The 21,464-nt window shown below is 41.6% G+C and overlaps 1 protein-coding gene across 3 annotated transcripts in view; it reads right to left on the bottom strand.

The window, feature by feature from the left end:
* LOC134212748 (uncharacterized) overlaps nt 1–21,464 on the bottom strand; it is a 50,579-nt gene that overhangs the window by 9,648 nt on the left and 19,467 nt on the right. The window contains exons 1-3 of one of the 3 annotated variants that reach the window (XM_062690868.1): nt 20,517–20,632; nt 222–736; nt 12–160 (exon numbers count right to left, since the gene is read on the bottom strand). In XM_062690868.1, coding sequence (XP_062546852.1) covers nt 12–160; nt 222–736; nt 20,517–20,564 — 712 coding nt within the window. In that variant the 5' untranslated portion in view covers nt 20,565–20,632. Of the gene's footprint in view, nt 1–2; nt 161–221; nt 737–20,516; nt 20,633–21,464 lie in introns of those variants that run through there. The other 2 variants (XM_062690867.1, XM_062690869.1) reach the window with 2 other exon arrangements.

Below are 21,464 nucleotides of genomic sequence, written 5' to 3'. Positions count from 1 at the left end.
ACCATCGCTACCCGAATGCTCTCTCACGCGGGAACTTCGTTTGTCGGCACTGGCTTCGCAATTGGATAAGCCTTTCGCGGTTAGCGCCGAAATCGGGGGCTTCCGTTCATTAAGAATTTCATTCTTTATAGTTTGTAGGATCTTTGGAAGTATAGATTTCCTAGAATTGAAAAGTTAGTTTCGAACTGTGTGTTCTATTGAGTAACAATATGAAAACTAACCTAGCAGGCACCTTCGCCAAGTCCCTTGGTCCCGCAGTGGATAGGGCTGTCCGATAGGCGGTTGCCTCGTTCCACACCTCGATGTCCGTAGACATCATGTTCGGATCGCCCCCGAACGACAGGGTAGCATCCTTGGCAACGAGCACCTCGCAACGCATCATATCGCAGTAGTCCGCCAGGCAGACGGCGTCCTCCGCCATGTTGATGTTGCTTTTGTGGCGGTTTTCGAAGTGCATGTCGAGATGTTTCTCCTCGAAGAAACTCTTACCACACAGACCGCAGGTCCATTGGCTCGGGCGGTTCTGCTTTTTGGCTGCCTGCTGGGGCCCGAAGATATCGCGCAACGGATGAAACGGACACTCCAGTGGAAGCTGGACCTGGTACTTTTCCAGTATCGGCAGCCATTTGGATTGCACTATTTTGCGCACCACTCGCGAACTGTCGCGGGAGCAGGATATCTTGAACACGCTCGGACCGGGCCATGGGATGATCGATAGAAAGCAGATAACTATCACCTGAAATGAAGAAAAGCGATATATAAATTAGAAGTTTAAGTTCGATGAGGAAACTGTAGAGAATAGAGGCAAAGTTTCCTAAGTTTTCTTTTATAAACCTTATTCTGAAAAACACTCTTTAGCATCGCCTTCGGCAAAATTTACCTATTCTAAAATCAGGGAAAATAGCCTTTACCTATACTGCCGTCATACGCATATTTGTCCCATGTTTGCTGGGATTTTCTATGTACATGGGACAGTTATGCGTAGACCAGCAGTATATTTATTATACGAAAAGGCAAAACGCACGAAGACTGTCTATAACGCTTCGCAGTATACTTTAGATTCTGGCGCAATAAAATCTAGAGGATGAGGCTGCATTAAGATTAGATTAATGGAAGGTTTAAACGTATAAGTAAGCATCGCTTAAAAGTTAAGCGAAGGTGAAGAAATTGGCCCTAAGAGAACTAAGGCTTATGAAACCTTCCATTTTTTTTTGTTTTGACGGTTTACTGGCGGGACTCTGAATAGAGTAGAAACCTCTGCACCAGGCATTGGCGTAAATAAGGGGGGCCGGGGGGCCTGGCCCCCTCCAGACCTACTTGTGCCCCCCCCAGAGAATTTTGAAGAGTAATTCCAACTTAGTCAGTTTTTATTTCATTTACATATTTCCTACATATTTCTTAATTTTGATTATGAATTCTATAAACATATTGTTTGTTGCGTTATCACATCTATGACCATTTGTTCAGCATAGCATCGAAATATTTAAGTTGGACCCCCGGGAACATTTTCTCGATTTTTAAGCTAAAATCAATGCCGCTTCTAATTCAGTTGCTAGCTTAAAATAATAAATTTGTTCTGCATTTGTTTGACTAGTATCCTGGTCGCAGAAACATAAAAACATAATTGTATTAAGATATAAATATTTCTGTTCTATTAAAGTACCATCCGCTTCAAAAAAGACTGAAGCAACTACATCAAAATGAGCACATGTCCACAAACCCGGTCAATGAAATTTCGAACGACCCTTCTTTCGAAAATCTTCGAGTTAATCGCAAGGTATGCCGCAAAATAGTTGATCAAATTCCTATGGAGCTTTTTGCTCTCGCTATATAATTCTGGCACAGAAAGATATAAAATTATAAAACTTAAGAATCTTTGTTACAATGACAGAAAAATCAACAACGCATTCCATTGAAAGTATTAGGACAAAACTTAGGCAACCTTCGCACTAACAACAGAGATTGCATTAAAGAAATATTTTTATAATCCTCAAAAGATCTTGTTCCATTTAATTTTTTGGCGATTTCATAAGGATCATCGGAAAACTCTTTTGTGCCTGCTTTAGTTAGAATTTGTTTTTTAGGATAAAAAAAAATAGATTTAGAAACCAGTTCGTATCAGAAAACATTTCTTTTGCAGCACAATTCAGATCGATTTGGTTGCTTCTCAAGTCTCTTTGATTTTTGCAGAGAAATCTCTCACCTATTCAGAAAACCATAATAAAGCCTCTTCCTAACGTCAGTAACTACAAAAAACCCTATGTTATTCTGGAATTTGATTTATGACTCATAATTTTATGACTCATGGAATTTATGACTCATAAAAAACACTTTAGGATTCCAAATTTGTGTTCATCGGTACTTAACTATTTCAGCACATAGCATACATTTTGGAATTGCATGAATACTTATATTGATTATGACAAAATTTCGTGGAATTTATTCCACGTCTAAAGAGTTCCAAAAATTTCAAGTTTCAAAAAAATCGAGATCTTTATGCATGAAGTACCGTCAACTGGGGGGAAGATGATCATTTTTAAGACAAAACATGCAATAACAATGTGTGTTTACATTTTAAATCGAAACAAATATGTTCAAAACATGTACTGCTATACGTTGCAATAATCTACAACTTTAGTTTCCTGAAATGCGTTCGCATTTATTAAAATAAATTAAATTATCACACATTTTTGAGTAATCTGATTTGGGGTGAAGTTGATCAAGACAGGTCTACTAAAATCATTATGACCTAGTAGTCAAAATACAAATAACCTAGTTGTATGAATGTTGAATTTACTACGTAAAGAAGTCTACGAAGTCAATATTTGAAACGAAAATAGCGTTATTTATGACTATCTCTCTCTTTCTTCCACAAAATACATTTTCATGATTATAATCGAAAAACTCGGATTTCTACCTAGCGGTAACATTACTAGAAATGAGAATATTGTTGACTACCGTTTCATAAAAAAATTTGGCACTTTTAACTGACACATCAAATGATCATCTTCACCTCAATGATCATCTTCCCCCCAGTTGACGGTAATCATGGAAATGCTTGAAAACTTTCAGAAATATACTCATATCGAATTTCATTTATAGATAATTCGAAGAAGATTCATGAATCTTAGATTACACACTTATCCACATTTAGTAACATGGAGAAGACAAGTTGACACAGACACAGCGTTTTGAAGCAATCACAGCATCATTGGAAATCAATTGTATTATTCACGATTTTTTTATGTTAGTTCTAGGACGAATGAGCGATAAACTTATTCAAACAATTTCTATTGCAATCCATTCGCACAGTGCTTTAAATCGCCTTTGAAAATTACATCCCACCAGCTGGGGCCATGCCCCCCCTAGACCGAGACTCTAGTTACGCCTATGGCACCAGGCCTTTGATGATACCGTTGCAATTCCTTTCGAAGCAGTTTGCCAGCCGTACACGGAACATGTCGTCCAAGAAGACGCTGTTGCAACTGAATCAGAGGGAATTACGTTCATAAATAGTCAGACAGGTCTCATGCTAACTAACATCGTTATAGTTTAAAGCTATTTTTGTCATTTTATTGTCAGAGTCAAACTATGTTGTCAGTTTTTTATGCTATTTAGACGTCTATTGTCATTGTACGCGCTCGAAATCGACCGAAGCAGTTTTTTCAACTCACATGGAACATGTTGCCCAATGCTTCATCAAAGAAACTGAGTCAGAAGTTTTTTTTTATCAAGTATAAGAAAGTGTTCAATCCCCGATTTATAAAAAAAATTACAAGTTAATAACTTTCGAAGCAGTTTTCCAGCCGTACAAGGATCATGTCGTCCATTAACCTTCCGGGACTCGCACCGTTGTAAAAAGTACAACACCTTCGAAAAAAGCACGCTTGTCGTTCACAAGAGCGGCGGGCCTGCGTGAGTGATCCAGGACTATGCGAGTCCCGGAAGGTTAAGACACTGTTGAACTGGCTCAAAAGACATTGCATTTACAACTCTAATAGATACTCTCTCCCATTATCTCATTCCTAATCATATAGATTTTTTTTATTCTTTCGTTTATTTTGGAGGCTCAATTGCCGAATCATATAGATTGATCTGTACGATGTCATTCTTGTATTTATAGTCAGAAGGTATGAAGTATGCGTTCCTTGAATTACTTTGTTTGCCTAAGTTATTGTTTCATCCTGTGTCAATACTAACAAACACAATGTAAGTTATGTCTTGAAAAAAGTGGAAACTGTTCGTGCATTTAGTCTATTTTATTGTTATTCCTTTGTCAAGGTATTACTATTATTATGTTCTAATAAGTAGCTTGATCGTTTCCAAACTAACTGTCATTATCTATCATGTACTAATGATAAGTTATGAGTCAGCTATAGGATTCACTTTTCGGTGGCAAAGTAAAGCTTCATTACGCCTATTCCCTACTATAAGTAAAAATTATCGTGAATGAAGCCGTCATAAGATTGTTCATATACCATCATTATAATGTGTGGTATTTTTTATTATTGCTCTTCGAAGTGAGGCATAACAAAATAAAACTGGCACCACGTTCCTAGTTTTGAAAAAACTTCTACTCAGTGAATCCAGCAGTCGATTCCCTACGAATGTCTTGAATACTTTGTTTTTAAATAAATGCCTAGCTAGCTAAATGTAAGCGTGGCTACGACTCATCGTCACAGGGAACGCATCAGAAAAGTATTGCCGAAAAGAAGAGAACTCACATCATTATCACTGATGAAAAAGGCCTCTGCCTGGCTGCACTACCATTCAAGGCTCCAAGACACGAGATCCGTTGGATCACATGCAAATGCCGTAAATTAGTCGATCCACCGCGGCAAGGTAACATATCCAAGGGGAAGGCTTATGAAACCTTCCATTATTCTAATCTTAATGCAGCCTCATCCTCTAGATCAGCTGTTCTCAACCTTTTTCTTGAGAGGTACATCTTCAAACTATTGCATTAATTGAAGTACCCCCTCCTGAAAGTAGGCTTCCAGGTCTTTTGAAAGGACAATTCCTAGCCCTTGAATCTCTTGAAAGTAGGCTACCTTGATAAGAGACTTCTGAGCCTCTTGCATAGCTTTCGAGCTTCTTGCATGGCGGCTTTCGAGCCACTTAAAAGCTGACTTCCTTTGCATCTCGAAAGGACGCTTCTGAGCCTCTTGAAAGTATGCTTGCAAGCCTATTGGAGGGAGACCTCTAGAAAACTGGCCTCCGAGCAACTTGAAAGTAGGCTTTCGAGCCTTTTGAAAATAAGCTTCCGAGCCTCTTGGAAATAGGCTTGCGAGCCTCTTGAAATAGGCTTCCGAGCCTGTTAAATTGAGGCTTACAAGCCTCTTGGAAGGAGGCTTCCGAGCCTCTTGAAGGGAGCTTCCCGATCATCTTGAAAGGAGCCAAAGCTTTTTGAAAGAAGGCTTCCTACCCTTTTAAAAGGCGGCTTCCGGAGCCTCTTGAAAGTAGACTTCCGGGTGCCTTAAAACAAGGCTTCCGGCCTCTTTAAAAAAGGCTGTTGAAGAGAAGCTTCCCAGCCTCTTGGAAGCAGGCTTCCGAGCTTCTTGGAAGACGAGCCTCTTGAAAGCAGGCTCTCGAGCCACTTGAAAGTAGGCTTTCGAGCCTATTGAAAATAAGCTTCCGAGCCTCTTGAAAATAGGCTTCCGATCCTCTTGAAAATAGGCTTCCGAGCCTGTTAAAAGGAGGCTTCCTAGCCTGCTAAAAGGAGGCTTACAAGCCTTTTGAAAGGAGCTTCCCGAGCCTCTTGAAAGGAGCCATCCAAGCTTTTTGAAAGAAGGCTTCCCACCCTTTTAAAAGGCGGCTTCCGAGCCTCTTGAAAGTAGACTTCCGGGCGTCTTAAAACAAGACTTCCGGCCTCTTGAAAAGAGGCTTCCCAGCCTGTTAAGAAGAAGCTTCTTAGCCTCTTGAAAGCAGGCTTCCGGGCTTCTTGGAAGACGGCTTTCAGCCCTCTTGAAAGGAGGCTTCCGAGCCTACTGAAGAAAGGCATCTGAGCCTATTGTAAAGAGGCTTCCGAGCCTCTCAAAAGGAGTTTTCCGAGCCTTTTGAAAAGAACTTTTCGAGTCTCTTGAAAGGAGTCTTCTGAGCTTTTTGAAAGAAGGCTTCCGACATTCTTGAAAGGAGGCTTTTGAGCCTTTTGAGAATTTCAGGTCTCTCAAAGCGAAGCTTCCAGACCTTTCGAAAGTAGCTTCCCGAGCCTCTTGAAGGAGCTTTCAGAGCTTTTTGAAAAAAGTCTTCCGACTCTTTTAAAAGGCGACTTCCGAGCCTCTTGAAAGTAGACTTCCGAGCATCTTAAAACAAGGCTTCCGGCCTCTTGAAAGTAGTTATCCAAGCCTTTGAAAAAGAACCTTTCGAGCCTTTTGAAAGGAGTCTTCCGAGCTATTGAAAGAAGGCTTCCGATTCTTAAAAGGAGGCTTCCGAGCCTATTGAAAAGAGGACTCCAGGCATCTTAAAGTGAGGCTTCCGGGCCTCTTGAAAGAAGGCTTGCAGGCCTCTTGAAAGGAGGCTTCCAAGCCTCTTGAAGGAAGATTTCCAAGCATCTTGAAAGGATGCTTCCAAGCCTCTCGAAAGAAAACTTCTGAACATCTTTGAAGGAGGCCTTCAAGCTGTCTAGGTGAATTCTTCCGAGAAGCAAAGCGCTGCGATCGAATAGAGTTCGCCGCCGTACCAAACTGACTATCTAAAAAACGCTTATTAGGTGGGGTGCAGATGGTGGAGAAGGCGAACTGAATGGAGATCACTTTTATGCACTGTACAGACCACAGTCTGAAAAATAAAAATAATAATGCATATTATATACAAGACAAAGTTTTGAAATTGCCAAAACTTTATAAATAAGTTTTGATTGTATTTGTAATACGTCCGCCATTACGCATTTTTGTCCGAGGTACCCCCTAGGACCAGGATCAGCATGTACCCCAGGTTGACAACCGCTGCTGTAGATTTTATTGCGCCAGATTTAAGTCCCGGAATATTCTAAGTGATCACCCTTTTCTCAACCGAAATCGCAATTTTGATTTCTTTAAAAGCGACGATGTGTATAAATCAATACAGTTAGGGCCAATTCCTTCACCTTCGCTTAACTCTTAAGCGGTGCTTACCCATACGTTTAAACCTGGTTTAAGGCCTAAGCGGAGGTGAAGAAATCGGCCCTTAATGTAATTAAATTAAAGTAAAATTAAAGACACGTTTAATAAATTAAATGCTATGTTTTTATCTTTCCAATCCGCTTTCCGCAGGTAATCTTTTATAATGCACGAGCAAGGCACATTCATCGCAATGTAGTTATTTTTTTCTGGAAGTCCTAGAAGTAGTTTAAATTTATTGTTTTGGTTTACATTCACATAGCCATTCATGCAGCATTTACTATTCATTTGATCTCAATTAGGGTAGCAATTCTATGCAGAAAATACGTCCGTGTTGCACAATTTCCTCTTCATTATCACATTTTCCAAAATCACCCATGCCGTCCACTCTTTGGTATCCTCTGTTCGTTTGAGTTTCAACTTTGGAAGGGGGTGCCTAGTCGACGTAGAGTATACCGTCCATAGAGCCAAAGAGCCATAATTCTCGAGTACAGAAAACAGAATCAGATACAACAATTGTCCGACAAATTTCGTCCTGGCTGTGATTGGCACTATCACTGCGCCAAACTAACTTTTGGTGGACTGCACTCAACATAAATTGAATGGCCGGATGAACTTATAGATATAGTATTTCACAATCGTAGCACATGGTGTTTTCCAGGGATATGATGGGTCAAAAATATGTCGCCTGACCAAAAATAATTTTAAATAGGACGAAGAAGTTAACATTGATATTGAATGGGGAGACTGCTATCTTTTCAGATTCTTTTTATTGGCTACTCTGCCACTTTGTCGTAGACACTTAGCTATTAAAACACTCATTGGCGAAATTTTTATCTAATTTTTGTGTCATTGTTGTGCTTTTTTCGGAAAATAAATACACCAATGCCGCAGTTTGGGCAGCCACGTTGCGGAGAATGGGGATGGGAGCATCTTGGCGGACGAACGTTTCATTTTCATTTTCATTTATTTAGTTAACATCTAAACAGATAACACTGAATCAACAATTTGACGCCACAATGCACGGTTCGAGGCCGCATCTCTCCATCCTCGGATACGCCCCACGCTCCCCAAGTCGTTCTGCACCTGGTCTGCCCATCTCGCTCGCTGCGCTCCACGCCGTCTCGTACCTGCCGGATCGGAAGCGAACACCATCTTTGCAGGGTTGCTGTCCGGCATTCTTGCAACATGTCCTGCCCATCGTACCCTTCCGGCTTTAGCTACCTTCTGGATACTGGGTTCGCCGTAGAGTTGGGCGAGCTCATGGTTCATTCTTCGCCGCCACACACCGTCTTCTTGCACACCGCCAAAGATGGTCCTAAGCACCCGTCTCTCGAATACTCCGAGTGCTTGCAAGTCCTCCTCGAGCATTGTCCATGTTTCATGTCCGTAGAGGACTACCGGTCTTATTAACGTCTTGTACATGACACATTTGGTGCGGTGGCGAATCTTTTTCGACCGCAGTTTCTTCTGGAGCCCGTAGTAGGCCCGACTTCCACAGATGATGCGCCTTCGTATTTCACGACTAACGTTGTTGTCAGCCGTTAACAAGGATCCGAGGTAGACGAATTCCTCGACCACCTCGAAGGTATCCCCGTCTATCGTAACACTGCTTCCCAGGCGGGCCCTGTCGCGCTCGGTTCCGCCCACAAGCATGTACTTTGTCTTTGACGCATTCACCACCAGTCCAACTTTTGTTGCTTCACGTTTCAGGCGGGTGTACAGTTCTGCCACCTTTGCAAATGTTCGGCCGACAATGTCCATGTCATCCGCGAAGCAAATAAATTGACTGGATCTGTTGAAAATCGTACCCCGGCTGTTACACCCGGCTCTCCGCATGACACCTTCTAGCGCAATGTTGAACAACAGACACGAAAGTCCATCACCTTGTCTTAGTCCCCGGCGCGATTCGAACGAACTGGAGTGTTCGCCCGAAATCTTCACACAGTTTTGCACACCATCCACCGTTGCTTTGATCAGTCTGGTAAGCTTCCCAGGGAAGCTGTTCTCGTCCATAATTTTCCATAGCTCTACGCGGTCTATACTGTCATATGCCGCCTTGAAATCAACGAACAGATGGTGCGTTGGGACCTGGTATTCACGGCATTTTGAAGGATTTGCCGTACAGTAAAGATCTGGTCCGTTGTCGAGCGGCCGTCAACGAAGCCGGCTTGATAACTTCCCACGAACTCGTTCACTAATGGTGACAGACGACGGAAGATGATCTGGGATATCACTTTGTAGGCGGCATTAAGGATGGTGATCGCTCGAAAGTTCTCACACTCCAGTTTGTCGCCTTTCTTGTAGATGGGGCATATAACCCCTTCCTTCCACTCCTCCGGTAGCTGTTCGGTTTCCCAGATTCTGACTATCAGTTTGTGCAGGCAAGTGGCCAGCTTTTCCGGGCCCATCTTGATGAGCTCAGCTCCGATACCATCCTTACCAGCTGCTTTATTGGTCTTTAGCTGTTGAATGGCATCCGTAACTTCCCTCAAGGTGGGGGCTGGTTGGCTTCCATCGTCCGCTGAACTGACGTAGTCATCTCCTCCGCTGCCTTGACTTTCACTGCCTGTACTCTCAGCGCCATTCAGATGTTCCTCGTAGTGCTGCTTCCACCTTTCGATCACCACACGTTCGTCCGTCAAGATGCTCCCATCCTTATCCCGGCACATTTCGGCTCGCGGCACGAAGCCTTTGCGGGATGCGTTGAGCTTCTGGTAGAACTTGCGTGTTTCTTGAGAACGGCACAGCTGTTCCATCTCCTCGCACTCCGCTTCTTCCAGGCGGCGTTTCTTCTCCTGAAAAGGCGGGTCTGCTGTCTCCGCTTCCGTCTATAACGTTCCACGTTCTGCCGGGTACCTTGCTGCAGCGCGACCGCCCGCGCTGCGTCCTTCTCCTCCAGAATCTGTCTGCACTCTTCGTCGAACCAATCGTTCCGTCGACTTCGTTCCATACACCCGACGTTGTTCTCCGCTGCGACGTTAATGGCTGCTTTAACTGTAGCAGTCCAGCAGTCCTCAAGAGGGGCCCCATCGAGCTTACCCTCTTCCGGCAACGCTGCCTCGAGATGCTGCGCGTATGCAGTGGCGACATCAGGTTGCTTCAGTCGCTCTAGGTCGTACCGCGGCGGTCGTCGGTACCGAACATTGTTGATGGCGGACGAACGTATAAGGTGATCGAAACGTAAGGTGATCGAGTGACGGTCAGCTAAAAAACAATAAAGCAACTGGTTAGGATGCGTACTTTCCGGCCTGGGCGGTTTCAGGTCGGACCTCCGTGACTTGCTCTATTGGAATCGTTCCAGTAGTAAATCCGTACAATCGCCAAACCGGAAGCCGGTTCAGTGCAACCAAGGAATCAACCCCCTCCCCCCATCCATCGGTTGGGGAAATCGATAAGCCTCCGACCCTGGGAGCTGTGGATAGAGTCAAAATGATTGTCAAAAAATCTCCACCGCAAGCTGTCAAAAAGTATCCATCGCATCGAGAGAGTTTGTGAGCACGTGCCACCTCGCGATCCATTTTGAGCACTGTGTCCGTGTGGCTTGCTGTCCAATCCAGCCACATTTAGCTGATTTCCAGGAGACGTCCAGTTAATTCAACTTTACTCGTGAACGTATTCTCCGGCTATGGTAGCGAGCATCCGACGGTAAAACGAGTAAAGGCCGATGTCGAGCTCCACCGAGGCCCTTTTGAACATCGGATCACTTTGACGTAGTGTGTTGCGGTGTAAGATCTACCAAACAGAGCCCTAGCTTAATCCATTTTTCTAGCCAGGACAATAAGTTGTGGTAATTAAGGATTCATCGTATTTAGTCCTCGCTACCAACAGCAGTCTCAGAAATAAAACATAATTAATGTTACCTTGCACACAGTTGAAAGCAAGGATGTTAACGATCATTCAGTAATTTGCGTTTGATCATTTAGTAGTTTGTCAATAACACATTCCAGAATTTCAAAATATGTTGTATGGTGGACTTCTAGTGCGAAAGTTTTTCTACAACTCTGCCTAATGGTTCGTTGTTTAAATTCCACTATTAAGGGAGTTATAGCTGTAAAAAGCTATATAGGAGTTATAGCTATATATATAGTTTCAGTAACTCAGACTAAATGATAACAAAATTTCAATCATTTAGTTTAAGTTACTGTAACTAGCGCTTTAACTCCGTTATTAATTGAATTCTAATAACGAACCATAAGGCGAAGTTGTAGAAAAACCTTCGTATTAGAAGTCCACCATACAACATATTTTGAAATTCAGCTTCTGGAATGTGTTATTGACAAACTGCTAAATGATCGAAAGCAAATTACTGAATGATCGTTAACATCCTTGGTTGAAAGACTCGAATGCCTATTGTTTGAGGCTAGACTGTATGCAGCGGAAACAACTTTTCAAGCAATTAGTTTAAAACCTCGGTACCCGGTCCTAGGCTAAACTGACTGCTATAGAGAAGTGTAGAGCCAAGTCCTGGTACATCGTTTCCGACATGAAAACCATCTGCCGATACCTCGGACCCGGTAGGAGACCAAGTCAAGCTCTGTAAGACAACCTTGGCTCCGACCGCCCAGACTCAAATTCGAACCCAACACGAAACGGATATCACCAGTCCCCTCGCTCGGCGAATACCCGCCTAACCGTAAGGTAGAAAAATCAAAAATTGGCCGCAACGGTACTAACATGAAACTAACCACTGAAATCCAAGAAAATGAAGGGAACCAATTAAAAATAAATAAGTAAAATGTTTTTTGTTCTTAAGTTAATTAAACGCTTCCCTGGCATGCAACTGCGCCGATAACTTTGTTGTATTGTCCCCCGCTTCTCCGCCTTTAGTGTTGTTGGGTCCCTCAAGCAGGCCTATAGCCGGCCCTGAGAAGTGAATTCCGTGGTGAGCTAGTTTGGGATGTGCGGACGTCTACTCCACAGACGTAAGAACGTCAAAGGAATTGGCGCAGACAGACGTTTATGTTCATACATTTGAATTCAATTTTCTTGTGTAAATTTTCAAATCTAAATACGTTGGAATTGCATAGCATGCCAGCGCCGCCTACACAACTTATTGCTACATGAAAACCGACGTTTTGCCTTATCGCCTTTCACAGTTCTACCTCACCCCCGTTTGCCTCTCTACGAATAATGGAAGCAACACAGAAACAATCAACGCAAAAAACTTCCCGAACGGCTGTAAAAAAGCATTTTTATCTGCTTGACTTTATATTCAACTTTAAACGTTTAAACAATCGAATTTTACAATATAACTAAGCGAATCACTTTACTTGCATTGCAGTTTATGTCTTGAGTAAATGATTGCAAAGCTACGTATATAAATTGTGAGCTGTTACCGTGTCCGGAACTTTCGCTTAGGTTGTTTTGAATCCTTTAATAGGCGTGATTTTTTGTTTGCGATTGTACTTCGAAAACATGAGTCTGGACCGAGAATCGTAGATTTTTATTGCAAAACCAACCCATAGTGCATGTAGGACATGAAGAATCTAAAAATCACAAATGAAATAACCTCTCCTGAGTCGCAAATACTATTTCTGGCGTGCTGATCGTGCGATTTGTCAATAGTGATGTACAAAAATCAACAGCGCACGTGGTCATGATTCAAACATTTTTATGAATGAGTTCCATCAAGCAGATCCAAGAAACTAAATAATTCTGATGGAATCGAAAATCAAAACAGAAAATCAAATAACGAATGCTGCTTTGACATGTGGCGCCATCTCTTCGCTTATTGCTACTTGGCAATCAGGCGGCCATGTTTTTTACACAAGTTAATGAGTCGAGCTTGAACGTCTGTCTGCGGAATTGGTAACAAACCTCACTACAACAAAATGGACATTCATACACAAACATCGAAGCAATCGCTTCCCAATGCGTCTCTCCTCTAAACATCTCCCGGAAGCCACGACAGCGTGCGATGCCGCCCACTGGAAGTCATAGGACCATCACATTTAGAGGGTCTTGTTTCCCGAACTATAAAAAGTCCCGGGATTCGGGATTAAATTTTTCAGTTCAATCAAAGTTAATTGCCTATTTCCGGGGATTAAACCACCCGACCTGGACGTTAATTTACAATGTTATGGAAACTCATATGTGAATATGTACGTTATGTGGAAGATATTGATTTGAAAAATGTATTGGGGGTAACCACTAGAGATGTCGTAAAATCCAGATTAATCGATTAGTTACTAATCGATTACTCTTGATTCTTGTCGATTATTGAATCGATTAATCATTGTATAGTAATCGATTCAAAATTAATCGATTATCACAACGATGAATCGATTAATCGAAATAATCAATTAATTTTCGACATCCTTATGATGTCGTAAAATTCTGATTAATCGATTAGTAACTAATCGATTACTCACCAATCCTCTCGATTATTGAATCGATTAATCGTTGGGTAATAATCGATTCAACATTAATCGATTATCACAACGATGAATCGATTAATCGAAGTAATCGATTAATTTGCGACATCTCTAGTAACCACTTTCCCTTCGATGGGACTCGAACCCATGACCCTACAGTACGCTAGACTGGTGCTTTAACCAACTAAGCTACGAAGGACCTCCGTCGCTTGCAATACGGTTTTAGAAACGTTAAGGCGTTGATGCTTGTATCCGACAATAAAGACTTCTTCTTAGTGCAGTTATTTCAGAATTAGAATCAGAGAACACCCGCTCGCTCAACCGGTGATTGGTGAATTTTCTGTATAAGAACCTACCAAAACCTGTATGAGAACTGGGCATACGCGGAAACGCTAGATTCTTTTACAAATATTGTATGAACCTTACAATTTTGCAAGCTTTTCTTACAATATTTGTTTGTGAGCTTACATTTTATGTATAAGAATCTAACAGTGTTGCATATGCCCAGTTATTATACAAGTTTTGGTAGGTCCTTATTCAGAAGTGTATGAAAATCTAACAGTCACTGGTTGGGTGTATCAATCGAAGTGGGTTTAATGGTTCAATGCCATCAAAACCTTCTGTAGACTCGATGCTAGTTCTTCAGTTACTTAAAACAGAGCATGCTCCTTGATACTTGATGGGCTACAGCTCTTCGATGAACCTACGCCGAATGGAGTATCATTCTCCACTGGACTCGATCCTGGGCCAATCGCTTCCAGTCGCCCTGAACATTGAGCGCCCTCAGGTCCTCTTCAACTGCAAAAAGCCATCGTGTACGCGGCCTTCCACGAAGCCTGCGGCCTCTTCCGGGTTCTCTACTAAATATTATCTTCGCTTGACGTTCTTCCGGCATACGAACAACGTGACCAGCCCACCGTAGTCTGCCGTGTTGTATAAGCAATAATATCCAGCCCTTTATACACCTGGTACAATTCGTGATTCATGCGACGCCGCCAGATACCGTTCTCCTGTTTACCGCCGAGTATTGTCCGCAGCACCTTACGCTCAAACACTCCGAGAGCTCTCCGATCAGCCTCCTTTAACGTCCATGTCTCATGGCCGTATAAAGCCACCGGAAGAATCAGAGTAGTATATAGCGCGAGTTTTGTTTTCGTTTGCAGACTACGGGACTTAAGCTGGTTACGAAGTCCGTAATAAGCCCTATTTGCAGCTGCAATACGCCTTTTCACCTCGCGGGTAACATCATTATCGCACGTTACTAATGTTCCAAGATACACAAATTCTTCTACCACTCCAAATTTTTTCACCATCCAGCACCATTTCGCTACCACCACCACTAATGAACCCACGTTGATTGCCAGCGACCATGTACTTCGTTTTGCTGGTATTGATCGTGAGTCCAATCCTCGCTGTCTCCCTCTTAAAAGGCTCAAAAGCCTCTTCCACGGCACGGCGATCAATCCTGATAATATCGATACCGTCCGCAAATCCCAGGAGAATATGCGATCTTGTGATAATGGTACCGCTTTTTTGCACACCAGCTCTCCTAATCGCTCCTTCGAGCGCTATATTGAACAGTAGATTCGAGAGTGCATTCCCCTGCTTTAATCCATCTAAGGTAACAAATGATGTCGATATTTCATCCGCAACTCTTACACTTGATTTTGATCCGCCCAAAATTATACTAATTAGCCGTATCAGTTTCGCCGGAAAACCATGTTCTTGCATAATTTGCCATAATTCATTCCGTTTCACTGAATCGTACGCCGCCTTGAAATCAATAAACAGATGATGGGTCTGCAAGTTGTACTCCCGGAATTTATCAAGGATTTGTCTCAGGGTAAACATTTGATCCGTCGTTGATCGGCCCTCACGAAAACCTGCTTGGTATTCGCCGACGAAGGACTCTTCAAGCGGTCTCAATCTGTTGAACAGAATACGGGACATAATTTTGTACGCCGAATTAAGGAGGGTTATTCCTCGGTAATTGGCGCACTCCAGTCTGTGCCCTTTCTTAAAGAGAGGGCAAATGAGGCCTTCCAACCAGCTAGCAGGCATTTCCTCGTCTTCCCATATTTTCGACATAATATGGTGCAGAACTTCATAAAGCTGCTCACTGCCATGTTTGAGAAGTTCAGCCGGGAGCTGGTCCTTCCCGCAGCCTTATTGTTTTTCAGCTCTTTAACAGCTTTTTTAACCTCATCTAGTGTAGGTGACTCCACAGCTTGTCCATCGTCGCTAATATTTATTCTGTTCACCGATGCACCGTCACTTCCTCCATTCAACAAAGTGCATGCTCCTTATTATTGATGAAATCATTCAAACTACGACGCAGATTCAGAAAATGATGTGTGGATCGGCAACTTTAACAAACTTAATCAGCTAGTGACGAGAAGCGATCAAAATCTCAGCAAAATTCGAAAATTATTTTTCTTCACTTTGAAGCCATCTCATAATTGAGAAAAGTTTGATGTTTCGACGCTTATCTACTCGTTTTAGAATTGCATAGTGCAATTTCGAGGTGAAAAGGTATTACTGGCTATTCAGTTTAGATAGCAAAAGTCTAGTTAACAACATTACGTCACGACCCTCCAGCGCCTCCGATATCACCCCAACAGGCTGTAGAGTGTCGAATATCGATTGAACTAGAATCAGATAATTTTTGATTATGTACACTGAGGATACTGGCCGTAAGTATCCTCAGTGTAGGGGAAATGACGGCTTTGGCAGGTTTTGTTCTATTATTGGCAGGGTTTTTTTTTATGACTGACTAGGCTCAAAATTGTTCTAAACATTCTTTGCATATCAAAGAATATTGTGGCCAAATTTCATAAAATTTGGTCGACAAAAACCCCCCTGCCAATAATAGAACAAAACCTGCTAAAGCCGTCTTTCCCCCTACGTACTTTTATTCTATGGAGTTTGGTGAGCGCTTTCACAGTTCACTAGTTTTCAGAACATCTTGAACAAGTTGAAGTTGTTCCCTAAACCGTTGTTCATCCTTTCTCTGGAATATTGAGTTCGAGCAATGTTTCGGATCCGTTTGAACATTTCTTCAAAATCGGTTTTATATAATCGTGAATTAAATTCAGCAATTGGTTAAGAAAATCAATATAATATAAATTTCAGATATTACCAAATGGGAACGAGTTGACCTCGTCATCTGATTCTTCACTACCGTTGATCTCGTTGAAACAATCATCATTTTGATTCCGACATGATCGTCTTGGACTTGGGGGACTTCGATGAAGAACGTCATTAATAGCGAGGTGCGACAACTTGGGACACGGCTTTACGGATCGTTTCCGGCGGACAAGATAAAGCAATCCGTGGAACAGCTGTTAATAAGTTGTGACATTGAAGACAATTTCTTAGCCGCAGTTATACATCGGATGGCGTTTCGATTTTGTTCGCTCCAAAAACAAAATAGTCAGAAGGCTAGGAGACCCATAGTGTTACCCATCACTCTCTCGACGAATAGAGAAGATATCTGTGATTGCTTGTTTGTGTATGTTTATATGTATGGGTACGCATAAGATATGCGGGCAAAATAAAATCCGATTTCCTAACAAACTAGAATCGGTGCAATTATGCAGAACATACATACATAAATTTATCTTAAATATTTTTGTTATAATGTATTTTTATATTTTCGGAAAATCCCGGGATTTGCATGAAAATCCCGAGATCTGAGATGCATTACATCCCGAGATTTCCCGAACAAGACCCTCTAATTACATTCGACGCACATTAAAGCAAAACATACCGCCAACACTACCCGACTTCACCCAGACTGTCATAGATACTGCTGGTGCGTCCATACCACAAACTAGTTGAATACAAAGGCTCCCCGGGTGCTCAGGAGGTTTCTCGTTAGTCATCTAGACAAGGACCGTGCGTTGTAGACATATAGAGCACTATAGAGAGAAGCACTCTTCCGCAGGTCTTCCCCCATACCATTTGACAACCTCAACATTCCAGAACGTACTATTTCCGATCTCCTCTAGATGGTAAGCCATTACTCAGCCGAGTTCAAGCGGATCATCGCAGCCAGATCGTGTACTCTGGCAAACTTCCGAGTTCCTCCGGACTCCGAATTCCCCGTTTATTCAGCCTTTCACAACTATCGAATTTCACTCCAACCCCTAAAATCTTGATTTTTCGATTTTGTCAACCAACCCTGCTCTGACCAAACCTTCCCGGACTAGTAGTGGCGTAGTATCGTCATTCCAATCCCGAAAAACAGCGTCTTTTTCGGATGTTTCGAAATTCCGGCTAACCTTGTTAACCTCATGTGTGTCCAAGGTAATCTAGAGATTAGTGAACCTTCGGCTACGGGAAAAGCTATGAAAAGGGCTCCTACTTTGCTGGCCTAGGAGGAGACGTCCTACAGGAAGCCTTCGAGGAGAGATAACACGCGAACCATGTGTTCCTCGACATATAGGCGATCAATGGACGCCATTTGTTCTTCAGCAGCTTAGTGAGTGGAGATTCTCCGGCAATATCCTTGCTTTCGTCCGGAATTTTCACTGGCGCTACTACCAAATGCTCATTGGAAATTAAGCTTCGATAGTTTTCCAAGAAAAAACCGACGTTCCCCAAGGTTTTGTTTTTGGCAATTACGCTTTATCCAGTTGTCATGAATGGTTTGTTTCGCTTACTACCACCAAAAAATTATATTTTTGTTTACGCCAACGGCATTTTGTTGGCTGTCGTCTGTGACACCTCCGCACAGACGTGTATAAGAACCCAATCCGCCGTTAGCACTGTCCTTCGCTAGGCTACTTCATTGTGGCTTTTCATGACCGCAAGCAAATGCGTCTTTATCCGGTCCGAGTTATCAGTTATCCAGTCCGAGCATGAAGTTGGGGTAAAATCCGGTCCACAATTGGAATGTAGTTATGGTGCTCGAAGTCTCTATTAACCGGGGTGTCACCTTCCTGCCACATTTTCGCGAAGTCAAGGTTAGCTGCAGAACTAGGGTGAACCTAGTCCAAACGCTGTCACAACCACAAAGGGCCGACAACGGATTGGTCAGTCTACCTTTGATAGTCGCCTTCACTACGGCCTGGGACTTACGTGTACATCAAGCCACTGCTGGGTTGTTGCCCTCCAGACCAGCCGAGTCGGCCTGTGTCGAGGCACGCATCTTGCCATGTTTAAATGTTTTAATAAATGTTTGTCGTATACTACTAATGCAAATTCAACGCAATACAGATCCATTAAAATTAAAATCAAATCCAGGTTTTATTCAAATTTTTCGCATACATTGAACAAATTTATTCGAAGTTAAATTATTATTCAATCTAAATTGATTTAATATTAAATCCAAACTCATCAATATCCACTTCAAATAAATTCCGAATTTGGCATACACTTCCAATACAAAAATACAATTTGAATTCTGTCCATATGCATAAAACTATTTCAAGTCTATTCTAAATTCAAAATTGTATCTCGTTTTATTGTCTCAGTCGACTCTTTGGCTTATTTAAGGTCAACTTTTCCAAAGAACCCATATTTTTTAAAGCCTCTAAACTATTATAATAATCGAAAAAAAAAACGAAAAAGTGCTGCACTGCCGTAATCTGAAAAAGTGACGTATACGCCATTTTCCAAAAATGGTATTAACGAGTACTACTCATCGAGCTCTTTAACAGAAAAATGGAAAACATGCATGTTGTAAAATGGCTGTTACGTCACTTTTCCAGATTACGGCAGTGCACGAGTAACCTGTCTGAAAAAATTCACCCGATGTTCGTTCAAAATCGGGCAAATGTTAGGCCAAACTTGAAAAACAGCACTTTCTCGATTTTTTGTTTTAAATTTTAAAAATACTTAAAGGTGTCAAAAACATGAGTTTTTTGCTTGGTTCTTTGTCAAAATTGACCTTAAATAAAATATAGAAACGATTGAGCGAATAAAGATTTTTGATGAAAAAGATCAATTCAAACTTAATCAAAATCAAATCCAAATTTGTTCAATCTAATTTTATTCCAAATCCAGTATACACTTCATAACAATTTACATAACAAAAATCGAATACAAATTCATCAAAATCCACTCCAAATCCAATTTGAATCAAAATCACATCCATATCAAATCCAAATTCTAAACACAATCTATTTCAAACCAAATCCAATACAGACTTTATACAAACTTAATCAGTCCTTAGTTCTCAGCCAGTACGCAACTTTTTACTGTGCAAATACAATTAATATTCAATCTTCATTCATCAACATAAATTAATTCCAATCCATTCCAAATCTGTATGCATATAAATTGCAATAATAATCAATTATTTCAAATTTAATTCAAATTCTGGATGTACAAACAATGCCTATTGAATATTACGCTAGAAGGTGTCATGCGAAGAGCCGATGTACAGTTTTCTACAGATCCAGTCAATTTGTTTGTTTTGCGGATGATATGAACATTGTTGGTCAAACATTTGAAAAGCTGACAGATCTATTCACCCGCCTGGAACGTGAGGGAACAAAAGTTGAACAGGTTCATGCTAGTGGATGGAACCGACCCCGACAGGCCTCGCCTAAAAAGCAGTGTTACAATAGATGGGGTTACGGTGGTCGAGGACCATGACTAATTTTGATTCTTGCTAACGGCTAATGTTAGTAGTGAAATACGAAGACGCGTCATATGTTGAAGGTGGGCTCCGGCTCCAAAAGGAGCAGCGGTAAAAAAAATAAGCTACATGTATTAACAATGAGTCAAACTTAGACTAAATGATCACACCATGTCTGTATTCGTTCATTTATTTAAAATAAAAGACATGGCAATGTAGTACCATAGTAAATGTGCACCGATTTATAGCCAAATTAAATATTTATAGTCACATTGATGTCGCACAGCACACGGTATGCTATTGAACTCCCAAACTAAGCTATGATTTGGCGGAAGCGAGCATAAGCAAGTAGGGAAACGTGAAACTATCAACTTTATTTATGAATGAAACGGTAACACTCAACAAACGCCTATGTATGGAGCGGAACGAGGACACTAAGTCTTGTCGAACATTCACCTTGGTAAGAATGATGACAAAGTAGGATTTTATAAAAATGCAACACATCCTTTCTCAGCGATCGGTTCCAATTCCAAACGATTGCTGGATCACCGCGTGGCACTTATTCTCACTCTTATTAACTTGACGTCAAGACGATATCCTTTCAGTCTGTGGCGCGGACGGGTCTCTTCTGACGACTAAATTTACAACGCTGTTGTTGTTGTTCAGAAGCACCATAAACTTATGAAGAGGCACTCCTACGACCAACAGTTAGTTGGGTCAAAATTTTCATGCCACGCGGTCGTTAGTGCGGAATGACGGGGTGCCTCTCCGTCAGGTGCTTCCTGTTGCAGGAAAGGCGCGCGCAAAAAAAAAAGTTGATGAGAAGTGAGAAAAAATGTCCGCGCCATCACCAGCAACACATGCATGAATTATAATAGATTTACCAGCACCAGGCTGATGGGGCACAAGATTTGAATAATTGGGTAACTGCTTTGTTGGGGTGTTCTTAGACGAAAACACGTAGAGTAGATTCTTGGCTGTAAGCGCGTAGAGTCGATTCAATGTGGTACGAAACGCGTTCAAGTATTTAATGGTACTCACTGAATGAATTAAATTCATTCTAATTTTTTTTTATATTTATTATTGAATCAATTATCGATTTTCTTATTTTGTATTTGATCAAATTTTAGGCCATGAATAACATTAAATAATCATTTTCTATGATAATTTTATTGTTTATTTTCGCTTATCCACACCACCGCTACTCATAACTTATTAACTACTGATAGAGGATGAAATTTGTATGGTATGTATTACTGAAAATGTCCTATACAATTTTCTGTCAACAAGCAAAAAATTTAAAATACAAAATTCTAATTTGGATCTTGGTTTTGGATAATTTAGATTTGGACAGACAAATAAAATTGTTTTGAATTTGAAGAACTTTGAATTTGAAGAACTTTG

The sequence above is a fragment of the Armigeres subalbatus genome, chromosome 2, assembly GCF_024139115.2.
Source record: "Armigeres subalbatus isolate Guangzhou_Male chromosome 2, GZ_Asu_2, whole genome shotgun sequence".
Lineage (NCBI taxonomy): Eukaryota > Metazoa > Arthropoda > Insecta > Diptera > Culicidae > Armigeres > Armigeres subalbatus.
The sequence above is the reverse complement of the archived record's forward strand: the minus strand, read 5'-3'. Positions and strand labels throughout refer to the sequence as shown.